At 32.5% G+C, this 19,215-nt stretch overlaps 1 protein-coding gene across 1 annotated transcript in view; it reads left to right on the top strand.

Annotated features, from left to right (window-relative positions):
• MON2 (MON2 homolog (S. cerevisiae)) overlaps nt 1-19,215 on the top strand; it is a 108,785-nt gene that overhangs the window by 12,059 nt on the left and 77,511 nt on the right. The window contains exons 2-7 of the mRNA XM_012661546.1: nt 2,330-2,393; nt 10,848-10,975; nt 11,954-12,085; nt 15,587-15,716; nt 17,974-18,071; nt 18,778-18,903. Of these exons, the coding sequence (XP_012517000.1) occupies nt 2,330-2,393; nt 10,848-10,975; nt 11,954-12,085; nt 15,587-15,716; nt 17,974-18,071; nt 18,778-18,903 (678 nt within the window). The remainder of the gene's footprint in view (nt 1-2,329; nt 2,394-10,847; nt 10,976-11,953; nt 12,086-15,586; nt 15,717-17,973; nt 18,072-18,777; nt 18,904-19,215) is intronic.

A 19,215-nucleotide genomic window follows, 5' to 3' on the forward strand; every position in this document is an offset into this window, starting at 1 on the left:
GAGACTCTGTCTCAAAAAAAAAAAAAAAAAAAAAATTGGACATATGCAAGGTATGTAGGGCCATAGTAAGAAGAGGGAGAACTTAAACTTGAAAATGATAGTGGAAGAAATTTCAGCGACCACAGATTAATTTCTTCAATTTAATTTTTACAGTAGTAAATTTGCTATGGTTTCTACATCTTTATATCCAGAATCTAGCCATTTCCTACCACCTCAATCTACTGCCATCTTGTGCCTGTCCACCATCATCTCTTGCTTATATTATTGCAAGTCACCTAATTTTACTGTATATTGGAATCACCTGAGGATTTTGTTTTTTTAATAGTGATGCCTGGCTTTCACTAGCAGTCATTCCAATTTAATTGGGTTGCAATCTGGGCATCGGGATTTTTTTTTTTTTGAGACTTCTGGTGTTTCTAATATGCACTGCCTCAAATAATCAGAAAACCAAATCTTTCCATGAAGTAATTGATTTTGACAGTGTTTTTCTGCTAGTAGCCATGTTAATTTAATTTGGGACATTTCCATTTCTTAAAGTTTTAGAAGTAAGTGTTTCAATTAGCCTTCTTAGTTGTGAGCAATGAAAGCTGACTCTGTCTGATTTAAGCAGAAATAAAAGTTGCTGGTGGGATATTGTGTGGTTTTCACAGAATTGGTAGAAGGCTGGATGCATCCAGCCCTAAAATAGGTACATGAACAAAGGGAAGCTGAACAACTAGAATACTCATGCCGGTGAGACTATTATCGCTGTCTGCTGAATAGTAACTGGATACCGTGAATTGCACTACTGGTTGCACCGGTCACTTCAGGCCACCACTGGTTCTGCTGCCCTCGAAAAGTGGATATTGCCTCTGCTATTGTCATCAGAATTTTCTTTTGTCTCTTCTTTTCTTTGTTACTAGGCTCCACATTCAGAATCCCCAGTGGGTGCCTGTATATGGGTAAGCATAGGCTGCCAGGGCATGTAGGAAACAAGTATCTGGCATTTTCAATTTGGTTAGTGGAATATAGGCTCTGTCTTGTACCAAAATTAATGAAGTTGGGAATTCTTCAAATATAAGCAAGGGCTTCACACGCTTGGAGGCAACAATGTGACGAAGGTCTACTACACATGATATAGCTTACAATGTGTTCTTCATTTTATGCACTAATCCACTGATCATCAAACTAAGAGTCCATAACAAACTGGTGTTCTTTTATAGTTATTTTTAAACCTTTAGAGCCTGCTACCACTTGTTCCTTAGCAAGCAGCAAGAGATAACAAATGAGCAAGTAGTAAGCAAATTAATAGAAAAACTTGGACATATAACTTTTTATGAGTATATATGTATTATCTTTGAAGGTATAGATACCAGTATAACTATAAAATAGCCATGTTTCCAAATAGTAAAAATCTTCTGAGTTTCTGTGATGGAAATAATATATCAATATTATATGTCAGCACTGTCCAATAAAAGTATAATGTGGGGCCACAAATGAAATGCATGTATGTAATTTTGAATTTCATTTAAAAAGTAAAAAGAAACAGAGACATTTATTTTAGTAATATTTAGCCCAATAAATTCAAAATACTATTTCAACATGTAATAGATACAAATATTTGTCGATAGTTTATATATTTTTTTATACTAAGTCTTGAAAACCTAGTATGTTATTTTATACTTACAGCCCAGCTTAATTCGGACTAGCTACATGTCAAGTCACATGTAGCCAATGTGGACAGTTGGACAGTGCAGCTCTGTGGCATTCTTTAAAATGCTGTATGACTTGCAGGTACCGCTAGCTAAACATACTCTGATGAGGTGTTTTAGACACATTATAAAAACTTAACTGAGCGTTTAAAAAATATAACTGAAAAGTAATAACAAAGTGGGTGGTTATTCATTCTCAAAAGAGAAACTGGTTCTTTTAATCCAAAACAGTAGTTTTACTTGATTTTGCAGTGGTTTTGCAATTTTTTTGCAGTGGGGGGAAGTGGAGGGCTGAAATGGGGAAGAGGAGCCTAATGATTGTCCTCAGGTTTTGGTTTTATTTATTATTTTTATTTTCTGAACATTTAAATTTGTTGGGGATTGAGGTATTCCAGATATGCCTTAAGGCAGAGGAAGGCAGCATGCTATAGGGCTGAGTTTGCATGTGAATATCAAATTAATCATAGTTTATTACATTTAATGTCTATGTCACTGCTGAGCTTAGTATCTGATGTTTTGTAAATTAAAAAGGTGATAGTGACTGACTCTTTGTGTGCTTATCTATCGTGTGACTTCTTTTCCCTGGATTATTCATGTTGACAATAAGTTTTATGCTCTAATTATTTTTATTCTTACAGGCTGCTGAATCAGGAATAATAAAAGTTAAAACAATAGCTGCACGAAACACCGAAATTTTGGCAGGTAATTTTTTGCATTAAAAATTTAACGATTAACAAAAATTTGACTAATAGTAAAAGAATCTTTTAAAAAGAAGCCATCAGTTTTCTGTTACATCTCTTCCTCATGCCCTAACATATGCTATTTGTGATACAGAACAGGTAAAAGTCCCTGACTTGTGGACTGACTCTGTTTCCCCAAGATCAATGCTAGAAAATTCTCTGAAATCAGAAATCATAAACTACTGACTTCTTTTTTAGTATATGTGCTGCCAAAGTGAGCACACTACTGACTTCTTAAAGGCAGGGATTTTTTTCATATTCATCTTTGCATTCTCCTCCACTTCTTGCTGATCACCTGAGACACACCCATAAAAGGCATTCAATTAATATTAATATTTGTTGCATTGAATTGAATGAAAGATTGGTTCTCAGTCCACCTTCTAAGATCAGTCTTATCTTTAATATAAACAGTTCATAATGTAGTTTTGTATATTTAGTTGTACCATATCAGGTTTGAGTCCTGGGACCAAGGCAATATGGTCATGAAGAAAGAATGGGAGTCGGAGTAAAGAAAACAAAAGTGTTTTCTTACCTTCTCTTGATTGAACTTAGTTTTCAAGAAGAAATTTTCAAGAGTTTCTCTTTGGCATTCTTTCTTTACTCAGTCTACTCCTTTTTCTTCTTTGGTGCCTTCTCTTCTTGCCTCAATAGAGGAGGAATCTGTTGTATGTGAGGCACTTGTGCCACTCTGTCTTACATAAAATAACCTTCTGGGGAAATATTATTGTATAGTAAAACAAATTGAGATGCAAAGAGACTAAATTACCTGCCCAACATCATATGATAAGTGGCGAAAGCAAATTCAAATCCAGGAGTGTTCAGAGTCCATGTTCTTCCTGCTGCAGTGTGCTACTATGGTATTGCAGAGTCATCACACTAGCCACTCCATCCCAAGTGTTTCATATGTAACTGTTGCTTCATTGATCCTTCAGTCTGCACTTCCAGTTCCAATAGTGCTATTGATCTCAGCTAGTATATGAGAAAAGTAGTCTAATTAAGTTAATTTATACAGAGTGCAAATAGTAAAGAATCTAACTCTCATAAACTTTACATTTTTTAAAAAGGATATCAATAAATTCCTAACTAGTGGGATTTCAGAGTGTTACAAAATGAAATGATTTTTGGGAGCAGTTTAAGGCTGGGCTGGGGGCAAGAGTGGATTTCACTTAGAGTATCCAGCTTTGCCGGGAATTTGCCCTTAGGGTTAACACTCATAAGTTGTATCTGTTTCTCACAGTTTCTTCCCTGATTTTGAACAGTCTGTCAAAATACCAAATAGTTTTATAATATTATCGACAGATATGAATAATGCTGTGTGCATATTATATGAGAAAGGGTGTAGTGAAAGTGGCGGGTAAAGGCAAAAGTATGGTTGTTTTGGGAGGGTGGGCAAGTGGGTTTTAATGGGAGATGCATGTTGGGTGGATTAGCCAATGTGGAAAAATTGGTGTTTAAAGATAAATTCTGATCTGGATATTTTTATGTTGGAGACTTGTCATAGGCCAACCATATTATTAGAATATAATTGTAAATATTTACCTTTGCTAATATTATTGCTGATATTGTGGTAAGTCCTTACTTATTCTCCCATAATAGAAATTTTCATTTGTACTATAGTTGGGGGAAGATTTAAAAAAAAGACTGATTTCTTCAGAGGATCACTGTTTATTCCATACCAAGTAAAATGTTCCATACCAAGTAAAATGTCTAATTAGTTAATTTTAAGGAAGAGTAAGAAATATTTTGACTCAGTTGGTATGAGTTTAATATATAGACAGGCTATTAATTTCATTTTAATTCAATTAGTTTTATTCAAATCAAGTTAGAATACATCTTTATGCAAATGCAATTAATAGTTCATGCTATAATCTTCAAAGTAGCTAGAGCCATGTACTTTAGGAGGTATATTAGCACTTAAACTTTATCGTAATATTTTTTACCGAGTATTTATAGCAATTAATACCTAAAACTTATAGATTTATAGACCACTGTCATCTTGAAAATCAAAGACTCTTAAAAACAAAGTTTAAGTAATAAGTATATAGTTTCTAAACTACATAGTTAATACCGAGAAAAATTTTTGGTTAACTTTTTTATTTCCTGAGAAGTATTTACTTCTTTACAGTACTGGAGACTATAGGATACTACTTTTGTGCTGTAATGGATGTCAAAGACACCAAAGAATTGAGGAGTCTCAAATGAGATGGGATATTGAATTCTCATACATCTTTGTATATTCAGAAAATATAAAGGGTTGCTGTAAAAATCAGAACCCTTAATTAGGATCTACTAGTCTAGTTAATGATCCTTAGTATAGATTTCTAGCCAACTTTAGTTTTCTTAGATTTATTTCCCAAGGGAAGATTATTTACATTGCAGAATAAATCTTTGGTTTACTTCTCCCCTTCTTTAAGCATCCTCCTTTAATGTTCATTTTTCTTTGTTTTCACTGCTGTCATGAATGCTGACATAAGTGGGAATGCTATGCCAGGTAATGTCAGCATTGATTCAGATGTACAGATCATTATCTCAAAATTTCCTTTTTCTTTAAAGATAAAACTTTGCAAATGAACAATAGCAACATAAAGTTTTTCATTTACAAGGCCCGATGCCTTAATCTTACATTTGACTATTATATATTACAAATTGTGTTTATTATCTTAGCATACAACATACTATAAATTGAGAAGACAGATATTGTACAAAAATTATGTAATTTGCTTTTTGAATATATATCTGTAACAAGGAAATCAATGAAATTGTGATATCTTTTAAAACTGTCTATTTAACTCCTATCCAAAACCATAATGGTTACATCTACCTATGGCTGCTTTCAGCTACTGTCAGTATACATATAGAATTTTTACATAAATAATCATTACGTATGATTTGTAGTCTTCATTTCTCACATGCTTTATCCTCATCTTTTTCATATCTACGCAGTCTTATAACTAAAAGATCTCTAAGTAGCAATGAGTAAATATACTTTGCAATTTTTTTCTGACATTAAAAGGTAATTTATCTGCTTATTTAATATATTTTATCATATCGGTACATGCACTTGTAATATTTTACAAACATCTACAGAATATATCATGCAACATATTCTTAATAAGTAAATAATTCTGTAGGAATCAGTAGGGAAGATACAAAGATGGGTAATGTAATTCACCTACAATCTATACGGAAATGCAAAAAAAAAAATAACTTGAAAGGTATGTTTATGCCATTTGTTCTGTTTAGCTTACCTGCTCCTTCGTTAAACTTTTGAAGTCTTTTGCCAGGAACTTTCCTTTCCAGATGATATACTCTGAGGTCAGGGTCAACTTCTTATTCTTCCTTACGTTGCCAGTATTTAGCACTCTACGTGGGAAATAGCAAGCACTCATTAAATGTAGGCTAATAAGCGAATCACATCAAGATGCAACTAATCCCTTAATGTTGCCTCTATTATGTTTTTTCTACTAGTTTTACATGTTATAATTGTTTGAGTACATGAGTTTTGTTACTTTTAGTTCACGTCAACCGCGTAACAGAGTAATGAAGGAGACAGACTCTAAACAGAATTCTAATACTGTGTGGTAAATGCCAAGATGGAAGTATAGACAGGGTTGTTATGGGAACATAGGGAAGGCACTTATCCCAGCCTAGGAATTTGAAGCTGTTTAGAAGCCTAAAGAGGAGTTAGCCAGGCAAATAAAGTACAGAAATGGAAAGGGGACTACTTAAACAAATACATGAGGTTTGTGTATACAGCTTGCTGTATCTGGATACACTATTCAAGTATTGCCTGACCATAAAGTATGAAGGGGGAATAGGTGCCAGAGAGATCATAAGGGCCATTACGTGCTATTCTGAGCAGCTTGATGGGAAGAGTTTGAATCAGGGAAGTGACACTTGATTTACATTTTTAAGCAAATTTACTCTGACAGCAGTGTGGAGTAATATTTCAGTGTGCTGTCACTGAGGCAGAGATCTGTTGAAAGACTATTTCTGTAATCCAGGCTAGAAAGACATGGGGCCTGTAAATAATGCCATGTTCACAAGTTGACCTGTTGGGCCAGAGAGATTCTTACGTTCTTATACATAGTTTTTCTACAACATAGTGTGCTTTTATTTATACTTTTTTTCCTTCCTATTTTTTCTTTTTTAAATTTTAATTTGTATCCATTTATTATATCATATAATTTGTACCTTTCATTGTATCATGAGTATTTTTCTTTTATGCCATCTTTTTAAATGTTTTTAATTGCTGTACAATATTTCAGCAAGTGGATTGTGGTTTAACCATTCCTTTATGTTAGATGTGTTTTGATATTTAGAATTATTCCTTTATGATAAATTTCTAGAAATGAAATTATACATTTAAAGGGTGTCAATATGTTTAAAGTTCTTGGAATGTGTTACCACATTGCTTTCTGAAAATGTTAAAGTATATACCTTTACCAACAATATGTAAATATATTTTTATAACACTCTTGCAGGATTATTATTTTTAAAAATCCTTCTGGTAATTGAGCAGGCAAATGACTTCTCATTTTAATTGGTGTTTCTTTTTGATGTTGAACATTTTTCTTTGTATTAAATTATTTCCTTTTTTCATTTGAATTTTTGTGTTTTCCTTATCAAATTGCTTGAGATATTTATATAGCAAAAATACTTCCTAGCATGTTTACATTATATTTTCCCCATTTTGATTTTTGTATCTAGATGCTTTTCATTTTTATATACTCTAATTTTTCTGGGTTTTTTGTAGCTCTACACTTAGGATGCCCTTCTTCCGCATAGTTGACAGTCATTTTTATTCTATGGTTTGATTTTTTCTTAATTAATAATATATAGGGTGATGTGAGGATTTAATTTTTTTTCTTTTGCAAAATTATTAACCAGATGGATGAACATTATTTGTTGAATAGTCCTTCCCTTTCCTATAATGTGCTTTTAATATGGAATTGCCTATACTTTCGTTCTTATTCTTGAATCATTTAAATATATTTTCAGACCTTCTGAACCCACTAAAATTTTTTTCAATGTTGTTAGGAATATCAGTCTTTTCTGGAACTAGATTTTTAGCATTTTGAGGATAGACAAAATGTCTAAGTCCCATTTTATTTCTTTCACAAGAATTAAACTTTGTTACTTAATGACTGTTTAAATTTATCACAATAAAACTTTTATTAACCCCTGTTAATGTGATTCATAGTGGGGTATCCTAGTTTAATTCTTTTTTTTCAGGATAAAACTACACTAATGCAGTGAAACTGCTCAGAGCAAGGAAACCCCTAGGATATGGGGACCTGCTGGACCTCTTTCAGGTGTGTGAAAGTGCGTCATTTGGTCTCACGGTTATGTATTTTGGAAATACAATATTTATTTAACATACAGTGTTACTCTGTTAAAGAGTTATGCTTATTAAGGGACCTAGGTGGGAAATAAACTTTTTTTTTCTCCCTCCCCAAAACCTATTTTTATATTTTAATGGAAATTGAAATAGTTTTGATGACAAAGAATCAACCTTTCTGTTTTTTTTTTTTTTTTTCCTGGAATGACTTACAAAATGGTTAAAGCAAGATGTTTTTATATTGCTGTACAGCCTTTTCCTCAATGTGATTTCTAAAATCTAAAACCATAGGAAGGTATTTATATAAAGCTATACTTCATTAGCACATCATTAAAGTTATTGTAAAGAGTGGATATGTCTCAATTAGAAGAGCAAGATTAATTTTTGCTTCTTAGGACAACTTTCACTTCTGAAAGAAGAAAAAAAATCAGTAACTTTTTCTTATGATTTTTTTTACTGAGTTGTTATTTAAATATGGTGGGTATATTTTTGTTTTTCAAACTATGCTTCAAAAGACTTACAGTAGATAAATAGGTTTTATTATTTTGTTGATCATCTATTATGGATAACGTAGAAACTTCCTTTTTGACCACTATATTTTCATATAAATTGGGAGGAAAAAAAGTGACAAGAGATGAGAGATAGGTGTCTGATTTCTTTGAGTTACATTAAAGTAAAAATTTTTAAGTTTTTATTACTATCTTATGTTTATTTCAGCTTGATAGATCTTGCTGTAACTGATGTATATACAATATTTCACTATGGCTCACCTTATTTTATTGATTTTAATATGCTTTTTTCACTTTTTTATACCCCCCAAATTAGTATGCATCTTGCAGTTGATGGCATCTTAGAATCACTGTGTGACAGGTGATGTTGTAGTTTTCTTTTCTAGTGTGTGCATGAACTTGTTCATAGTTCTCCATATTATTATCACATCAGTTTAGTTGAGTGCATTGTTGATACCACGTATGTTGAGTTTAATTGCTATTTAAAATGTCACCCTAGTTGTCAAAAACTTTCTGTTAACATTTTATGGTAAGATCAAAAAAGCACCAGCATCAAAACATGCAGAATGGGTGTCATTGGCTTAGAAGAAAATCTCAGAGACAGTAGTGAAATACTCTTTCAAGAAATGAGGACTCTCAGAGACAATAGTGAAATATCCAAGAAGTGGGGCATCCCAGTGCTCTTGATGACCGAGAGGATGAAGTTGTGAAGAGAAATTCTAAGTGATTAGAAAGCATTGTGTCGTAGTTTAATTGGCGCTGATTTTCTTTCTTTGTGATATTACAGGTATGTTTTAAAATCATTAGCATCTTGAACTCTATGATGAAGTACATTTTGTTTTGTTTTTTATGAAGACAAGTTCCTTTTCTTTAATTTTTCTGAAGACTTCAGGCAGATAGCTTTAAAATGCAGACCATTGTTTTCTCTTTTAACTTCCGTTATCATCAGGGTACTGTTTACCATAAAGAGTGCCAGCATTATGTTGTAGGAAGAATAGTGAACCAGGAGTAGAAGATATATGGTATTTTTAAATTCTGGCTTTCCACCACTTAACTTACTATGTCTCTTGGGCCAAATCATGCCCTGTAAACTCTGTAAGATTGTGATGCTCAAAAGAAAAACACATGTTAACATCATAAAAATTATAAATACAACTTGTTACTGTTGGAAGTTTTTAATTTGCCTGAGTAACATTTAATAATGAGTGTTAAGCAGAGATAGGGGTAGCCTTATATATCAGTGATTCTGGTGGGACCTAATATAGTAGGATATTTAATCACTTTATTAAAGCTTTATAATGAGCTTTATGATCATCTTTTAATCATATTAATGTTTTGAGACATTATTATAGAAAATTTATGTCTCCAGGTTTGAATCAAAACCTTTATGCACAGAAAAGCAAGGGAATTAGGAGGAGAAGCCCTTTTGGAAACACCATTCTTTGCTAGTCACATTTGACATCTTAGCTGTGCCAAATCAGTAATTTATGCATGCATACTGAGGGACTTTGCAGAGCATGCTGTAGGAAATTGTAGTCTTAATTTAACATACCATAAAGGGAGCTTTGGGAGAAGAAAGGTAAGGATTTAAATGATAAAATTAATGTTAGCACACTGGTTTTACGCTTTTAATGGTGATTCTGGATGACTTTCTCTCAATTTCTTTTGAAAAACATTTTAAAACTTAGATTTATATGTCTTTATTACATGTCTTGCCTCAAAAAATAACTAATGGAGTTAGTACCTTTGAAAACAAATATCACTCAGAAGTTAATGGTCTCTTAATTTGGAATTTCATATTATTTATTGAAATTCCCTTAGGATGACTAACCTGTCTTATTCATCTTTGTGTAACCTTTCAGTAAGCGTGTGTTGATTTAATTTCATTTTGTAAGTTTAATTATATATAATTTAATTTGTGCATTTTCTAACCTCTTACATTTTAGTTGGCACTTTCAACTTTTGAGAGAGTTGGCTTGGTAGAAGGAGTTAAAGTTTGGAATTATAGCATGTGCATCCAATTCATTTAAAGTACCGTTTCAGTAATAACAGGAATAATGTTACTGTTTTTAATAAGAGCTGTTTATTTCTTGGAGAAGAAATTAGGACTATAAATTCAGGCATATAATAAAATTCTAGGGAGTTTCTAAATATTCATTTACAAGTGTGATGGCAGTGATGGGCATACTATTTTTAGTGACTCTGCTCTAGAGTATGAATTCTTATTTATATTTTCCCTCCTGTACTATATGAAGAAATAGAGTGCTTCTCTGAGGTGGACCAAAACTTCTGAGAATCCATGTATATACTAAAAGAGTTTATAACAGAAGATGGAAGAGAACCAAAGGACAGAGTGTTAGGAGAAAGACATAGGAAAGCAGTAGTTAAGGGATATAGTTTAGCTATAGAGTCTGCAGTGTTTATCTGATACCCGATTTTTATTTTGGTGTTTATTTTGCATAAAGTGGTTTTTATTAAGATTGTCACTACTGGTTGTAATTATATAATAGAAAGTATTCCTAACTATAAGATTTAATAATTTATTTTGTATGTGTTCTAAATAAAGCACTGAAAGACAACAGCTCAGAGGTTGTACAGCCTTTTCTAATGGGTTGTGGAACCAAGGAACCGAAGATCACTCAGCTCTGTTTGGCTGCTATTCAGAGACTCATGTCACATGAAGTCGTGTCTGAGGTAATATGATGATTTTATCTGAACTGCACCTGGAAGTCAAATTAGTAGTTTTCATAAGGGGAGAATGAAACATACACGATGTTTAATATAAGACAATTTTATGAATGGCAATGTGCTTGGAGAAAAGGGCTTAAATTTTAAATATTGCCAAATTATCTCCTCTTTAAACACTCATAAATAATGAATAAAGATGAAATGCATTTTGTCAAGTCATTTGTAATCTAAGAAGTCACAGTTCAGTAATATAGGTGACAATTTTGAGAATCAAGCAAATTTTCAATATCATTGAATAGTTATTTAATGTAATTCATAAATTTTAGACAGGAGGGAAAATCATGACTGTTTCCTAGATTATCTGAAGTGATAATTTGTTCATTAAGTGTATTTTTTTTTACTAACCTTATGGTAAAACAAAAAATATTTCATAACTATGAATCTGCATCTTGCTCTCAAGTGTAATGGTGTTATCTTAATTTTGTATTCTGTAAGGATAGAAATGGTATTTGCCCTTAGTATAGCATCCTAAACAATATCAGATTAAATTGAGTGTACAAATGTGTTATTAATTTGCATTGCATTTTGTTTTTTCTGCATATACTGTAGATAAAGTAATGTATAAGAAACAGCAGACTCATAATTTGTGTATGTCCATATTAGTCCAAATGAAATATAGCCATATTACTGTGGAAATGAGCTTTGATTTTGACTAGGTATTTCAGAACTGCATTCTGCTATTTGCTTATATTCAACTAGGATATTACATTTTAAAGAAATTTACTTTTTTGGGGAGAAAATTGATTGTTAAGTCCCAAATTAGTTGAGAGATGTGCTTAGACTGTAGATCTAAAAATATGGTTTTTGTTGTTGTGATCAAGAAATCCTCTCCAAGTGAGGTAAGGTTTGTATATCTTTTCTTATTTAGGGACAAAAACACCTATATTTTATTTGTTGGTAATAATTAAAATAATTATTTTACAGACTGCAGCTGGAAATATAATTAACATGCTTTGGCAGCTAATGGAAAATAGTCTTGAAGAACTTAAGCTACTTCAAACAGTTCTAGTTCTTTTAACAACCAATACAGTAGTTCATGACGAGGCACTTTCTAAGGTAGGAAACCTATTTGCCAGAGTTCATAAATGGTTTGAGATAGTATCTGAATGAGCTGGCTGAAAGAGAAAAGCCTGGTGCGGTTTGAATTTCCCTGTAGCTATAGTGATGATCGACATTGCATGTTAATAACTGTCAGTGCCTTATTTTCTTCAGATTAGGAGAAAATCAGGTTAGGGTGCTTAAGAAAATCCCCTTGGGTAAAACTAACAGGCTTAGTTATGAATAGGAAATGGAAAAAAGGAGAGAAAAGTAGTGGAAGAATAGGAATAGAGAAAGATGGAAGTAAGGGGAAAAATGTGTTGTGAGTTACTGCCTTGGATATTTTAGACTCCCCGTGATAGCTCTCCCTACCCCCCTTTTAAAAATAATTTCACGTGTATATCATATGTAAACCAGGCAGTTCAAATTTGCCTCCTGAGTGTTCTTTTTCTGCTGCAACGAGGGGTCCAGTAGTCATTTGTGGTGTATGTATCATGCTTTGTAAACTTACGTCTTGCTCTTGCTCTATAATCCTATCTTGCTCCCCCTCAATAAACTTCACCTCATGCTTGCCTCATTTTGGTGCATCTGGTCATTCTTTGGCCATGAGCGCGCTAAGAACCAACATTCCAGACTAAAACCAGAAATACTCGTCTCAACTCCTTTCTGTTTAGGGCCCTTCACGTATTCTCTTCCCTCTGCCTATAATCATCTAACCCCATCTCCACCCACTTCACCAGACTAACTCCCGCCCCTCTGCCCAATATCAACTCCCACATCACTTCCTCTAGGAGGCCTTCCCTGACCCCCCAAATCAGAGATAGGAGTACTTCCTATGTGCTTCCAGAAAACCCAGCACTGCCCATTTCAGAGTCCGTATCACTCTAGAATGCATTTTCCTATTATATTGGCTCTTTCTCCATCAGTCCACAAACCCCATTAGGGGAGGGGTCCGTGGCTGTATCTCCAGTATCTAAAGCATGCCTGGCACGTACTGCTCACAGTAAACATTTGCTAAATGAAAGATGATGGGAAAAAAAAAACCCAAAAACAAATTTGTCTCCTAAGTGGCTAGAATCAAGCAAATCTGCTTTCAGCGTTTATAGTGGATAAGGTTGCATGTATGATAGCTGTTTCTCATTTCTTCCCCAGTCCCATTCTCTTCGGAACATATAGCCATTGTTATGTGATATTTATTTCACTTTTTCAAAAGTGTTTCTATTACAAAATATTTCTAAAGAATAGAAAGTACAGAGTAATATAAAAATAGTCTTCAATTAATGATTTATTATCTGAGAAATTTTTTGGACTTTCAATAGTAGTTTTATTGTAATTTGCATGCCTTTAAGGGTGGTTGGCCTATAAAGTCGAGAAGTACAGTATACTGTTACGTTAAGCTATGTGTGCTCTCTCAAGTGATACTGTTAGATCATACTGAGATTTTACCTAATTGTAAATAGTTTATTCTTTTAAGCTTGTACCTGCTATAGAAAATGTTTTATGTTATTTTTATATACACTTTTGTTGTATATATTAATAATTCCTCTTGGTTTCTAGCTATCAATTCTGATACTTATACTTAAAACTTCATAAAAGGTTATTATTTGACCTAAAGAAGTAAGAACTGATTATAGGATTTATTTTAGTTTGTTAATTGAGAAATGAAATATTTTGGGATGAAAAATTGAGATAATAAGGAATAGAATCTAAATTATCATTATGTTTTTTCCCAAGAATGACTATTTTTAAAACGGCAAAACTTTTAAAAGAACACATAGGAGAAAATCTTCATGATATTGGGGTAGGCAAAGATTTGTTAGATTTCGAAGATTTCAAATTCATGAATCATAAAAGAAGCCACAAGATGGGGGAAATAGTCACAAATATATGACAAAAGACTTTAGACTATATAATGAACTCTTACAATTCATTCATAACACCAACAACTCAATAAAAAATAGACAGATGATTTCAGCAGACTCTGTACAAAATAAGATATTCAAATGGGTGACAAACATGAAAAGAGGCTCAGTATTATTACTTATCAGGGAAATGCAAATTAAAACCACAAGGAGATATCATTACACATCCATTAGAGTAGTTAAAATTTAAAAAGACTGACCATATCAAATGTTGACCAGGATGTGGGATAGTTCTGAACTCACATATACTGCTGGCGGGAATATAAAATTGTAAAACCTATTTTGGAAACTGGCAGTTTCTTAAAAAGTTAAACCTATTCTTACCATATAACCCAGCCATTTCACTCATAGTTCTTTACCCAAGGTAAATGAAAATGTATGTCCTCACAGAGACTTGTGTATAAATGTTCACGGCAGCTTTTTTTAACAATAGCCAAAAACTGGAAACTACCCAAATGCCTATCAGCAAGTGAGTGGATAAGCAGAATGTGGTTTACTCACACCATGGAATACTACTCAGTAATAAAAAGGTACAGACCACTGACTGACAGAACAACATGGTGAATTTCACAAATAGTATTCTAGGTGAAAGAAGCCAGACACAAAAGAGCTCACACTGAATGGATCCATTTATATAAAATCGTGGAAAATACCAGCCAGGCCCGTGCGGTGGCTCACACCTATAATCCTGGCACTCTGAGAGACCGAGGTGGGTGGATCGTTTGAGGTCAGGAGTTTGAGACCAGCCTGAGCGAGACCCCATCTCTACTAAAAATAGAAAGAAATTAGCTGGACAACTAAAAATATATAGAAAAAATTAGCCAGGCATGGTGGCGCATGCCTGTAGCCCCAGCTACTCTGGAGGCTGAGGCAGAAGGATCGCTTGAGCCCAGGAGTTTGAGGTTGCTGTGAGCTAGGCTGATGCCACAGCACTCTAGCCCGGGCAACAGAGCGAGACTCTGTCTCCAAAAAAGAAAATACCAGCTAATCTGTAGTGAAAAAAACAGGTTGTTGCCTGTGGGCCAAGGATGGAGGGAGAGATTGGATGGCAAAAGAGCACAAGGGAAATATTGGGGTGATGGAAATGTTCTGTATCTCATTTGTGGCCATAGTTTCACAGGCCTATGTATCTGTCAGAACTCATCAAATTATTTATATACTTTTAAGGAAAACAATTTATTGCATATAAATGACACCTTTTAAAAGCATTGTAATTTTATTTATATGCTTAGCAAATTTACATAGTATTTCTCCAAATGATTTAGTAATACAAGCTTTCAGTACTTTTTGCAAAGCAAGTCATTCTGGGGAAATAAAAACATGATACATTTTTATATACATGTTAAAAGAACCAAATTTTAAAAGGTATATTTCACATTACCTTAGCTAATCTTATGTGATTGTATATTTACTGAGAGCTTGTTATTTCAGAATCTGAGGACTTTTATACTTTTATTATAGAAAGGGGTGAGACTTAATATCTGTGATCCAAACAACCAAACATAAATTATTGAATTTTGGGTTATGTCTGATAAAATAAAGATAATGGCCTTGATCTTCAATCTTAATTCACACTAAATGGAAATTGTTTCTTTAGGCAATTGTTCTTTGTTTTCGACTACACTTCACAAAAGATAATATTACAAATAATACAGCCGCTGCTACAGTGCGACAAGTTGTTACTGTTGTTTTTGAGAGGATGGTTGCTGAAGATGAACGACACAGAGGTAAAATGATAAAGTTTCCCTTTGATTGTGGGTGTTTCTTACATGCATGATTCCATTTTTATTAATTTTCAGTCTTTGCCCTGTGAATTTAGGATACCTAAAAACTAGAACACTTTATAAAAATATTTTTTAGTATTATTATATCAATAATGACACTTTAAGAAATAAATCCTTCACAATTTTATCACAATTTTATCTTTTAAGGAGTAAACTTTTCATTTTCCATGTTTATTTCTAATGTATGCATAATTTCATATTGAAGATGATAACTTCACATTTTAAACCAAATATTGCATTATGTGTATGTTTTAGCCAAACGTTACATTCTATGAGTTCATCTTATTATTCTTTAATCTTCATAATTTAAATTTTAATGGTTGAATTTTGTGTCTATTCTGTAATTTAATGAGCTAGTCTCCTATTGGACACTTACATTGTGGTTGCTATTTTAAAACTGCTGTGTCTTCCTACATATGTTTTTTCCACCATTTGAATTATTTCGTTAAGGTAAATTTTCAAGAGTGGGCTTTCCTCATGTAAATTTTTGTCTATGTCTATTAACGTGTTAATCAAGAATATGTAACATAAAGATTAATTTTTAAATGTTTTTATCAAATACCTTTGTTATAATTTTTAAAATCTTTTTCTTTGTGATTTTAAAACACATCCTAAAAACAGAAACAGACAGCTGACAGATACTCCCTGTTTGTTATAATTTCTATAATTGGATAACTTTTAACTATAGAAATTGTGAGTTTTTTCATTTGTTATTATTATTGGGTGAAAAGTAAAATTTTCTGCATGACTCGTTGAAAGGATCATAAGGTCCTATAGTTACAAGCAGCCTATCTGCTTTATGTAGTCAAGAAACAAAAGATTAAACTGTTTTTCCCCTTGGATAGTTTATCTTTTTTACTTAATCCCTGATATTACAAAATCTTCCATTTGATGTTCTTAACAGCAATATCGATTTAAAAAATGGCAATACTAATAAGTAATAGTAATTTTGCCTCTCTAATAATTACTTCATGTTCTTGAAATCAACCACTGGTCAGATTTTTCTCCTTAAGTTTCAGGCATTCTCAACCTGTTGATTTTTTTAGAATATTTCTACCAACTTTGGTATATTTATTTTTCTGTATTTTTCTTTGGGGAAAAATGCAGGTAGAATTCTAGTTAAATGTTAAGAAATTAATCTTATAGTGTACTGCATTTGGTTAAAATATTCAAAGTCATATTATATATATTAAAAAAAGGGCAATTCTCCAGTTTGAATGTTTTTTACAGTATAATTCCCAGACTGGTAGTTTTAGCTGTGTGTCTCTAGGAACTAATATGCCATTTAATACTTTTTAATAGGGTAGAAATACTTAAAACTTCTTTCTTTTCAAGTAGTCATTAAGTCAACATTTATTCAAAACAGGCTACCATAACTTACAGAGAATGGTATCTTTTTATTAGTAGTTAAAGAAATGCAGAGGTTGTGCGTGGTGACTCACACCTGTAATCCCAGTGCTTTAGAAGGCAGAGGCAGGGGGAATCACTGGAGCCCAGGAGTTCCAGACCAGTCTGGGCAACATAGTGAGACCCTGTTTCCACAAAAAATAAGAAAAAAATAGCTGGGCGTGGTTGTACACACCTGTAGTCTTGGCTGCTTGGGAGGCTAAGGTGGGAGGATCACTTGAACCCAGGAGTTTGAGGCTGCAATGAGCTATGATTGTGCCACTGCACTCCAGCCTGGGTGACAGAGGAGACTCTATCTCAAAAAAAAAAAAAAAAATTAAAAAAAATGCTGAATTGGGAAATGCCATTCTAGCTGACTCTTAGCTAGTGCATACCTGAAACTGACATAGTAATAGTGGCAGATTCTTTTGATGATAGTGAGATGGAATAGGAATTAATCATATGGTAAACTTTTATAAAGTTGTTTGATATTTAAAGGTACATTCAAAGATCATGTGAATTTCAAATCCATGAAATAAATGGGCTGAAGAATGGGAGACTGGGAAAATCAAATGCATGGACAAAGATAGTAAGCTTATTATAGTGAATGTAAGAGATAGTGAAGAGTGATTTTTATGGCATTTTGTGTAAAAATGTATCCCCGTATTTTTTCATTTTGGAGGCATAGTTCTGAAATTATAATTAAAGTTTATTATGTAAATAAATATTTTAAACATACCTTTTAAATGGAATATGTGATTTATTAAATAAAAGCCATTATGAACTCATAAAACCCATCCTATTTTGATTGCAGATATTATAGAACAACCAGTACTAGTCCAAGGAAATAGTAACAGAAGATCTGTCAGTACCCTCAAACCTTGTGCTAAGGATGCATATATGCTTTTTCAGGTATTTAAGTTGATAAAAGTAACTTTTATTATAGAATATAGTTTTGTGTCAATTTTCGATTTTGGAATTTTATGTCTGATTTAATTTTTTTATGTGAAATTTTTAAAGATATGTCAAAAGTAGTATTAAAATAGTTCTAATATATTAAAGAGCAACTTTCACATTTTACTATATAGGTAATTAACATAATAAAATGTTATGACTCACTTTAAGGAAATAAAATGAATTAAACCTAGAACTAGAAAACAGGTACATTAGGGGTGACAAATTATAAAAATTTTTTTTAACAAGGAAAATTTAAATAATAAACTTGTGATTTACATAATATAATTTGATAAATGAATAACCTGATTTTTACATTGTCAGGAATAAATCATTTTAATTAAAATAAGATTAATGTGTACTGAAAATTTTATCAATTTGGATTAAAAAGTTATTTTTTCATTAAGAGAATGTTACATTAATCATTTATCCGTCTACTCTTATGTATATTGTCAAGTTACATGATTGTTGAAAAGTTTACTTTTATTAATATATCAAGTACACAAGTTGTCAAAATCTGAATTACTGATGCTTGGTTTCTAAGGAGCAAAAACAACTATTATTTGAAAAGAGAGGTTTTTCATTTTTTTAAGTTTTATGAACTATGAATTTTGAAAAGCACACTTAATTCTAGCACATGAAATTGTTTGATTTGTTTTTCCAGGACCTGTGTCAGTTGGTTAATGCCGATGCCCCTTACTGGCTAGTAGGCATGACAGAAATGACTCGAACATTTGGCCTCGAATTACTTGAGTCAGTCTTGAATGATTTTCCACAAGTCTTTTTACAAGTAAGCCATTTATAGTATCTTGTGACAAAATTAATCTTTAATTTTCTTTACATATTTTTTAAAGCAACATGCATTTTGTCCCACATTATAAGATGCAACGAATGATATAGCCTCAGACTTTAGACATATAACAATTTAGAGTTATTTTACTTCTTTTAGTGCCCTAGCATTTTAAAATTTTAACATTAGAAAGAATCCCTAGACACTATTTAGTGAGACATTTCCCAGCCTATGAGTCTATGAAGGAAATGTGGTATGTGAGCTATTTTTATGATATTTAAAAGCTTAAAGAAAGTATTGATTTTTACTTGT

This window comes from Propithecus coquereli, unplaced genomic scaffold, assembly GCF_000956105.1.
Source record: "Propithecus coquereli isolate 6110/MARCELLA unplaced genomic scaffold, Pcoq_1.0 Scaffold72, whole genome shotgun sequence".
Classification (NCBI taxonomy): Eukaryota; Metazoa; Chordata; class Mammalia; order Primates; family Indriidae; genus Propithecus; species Propithecus coquereli.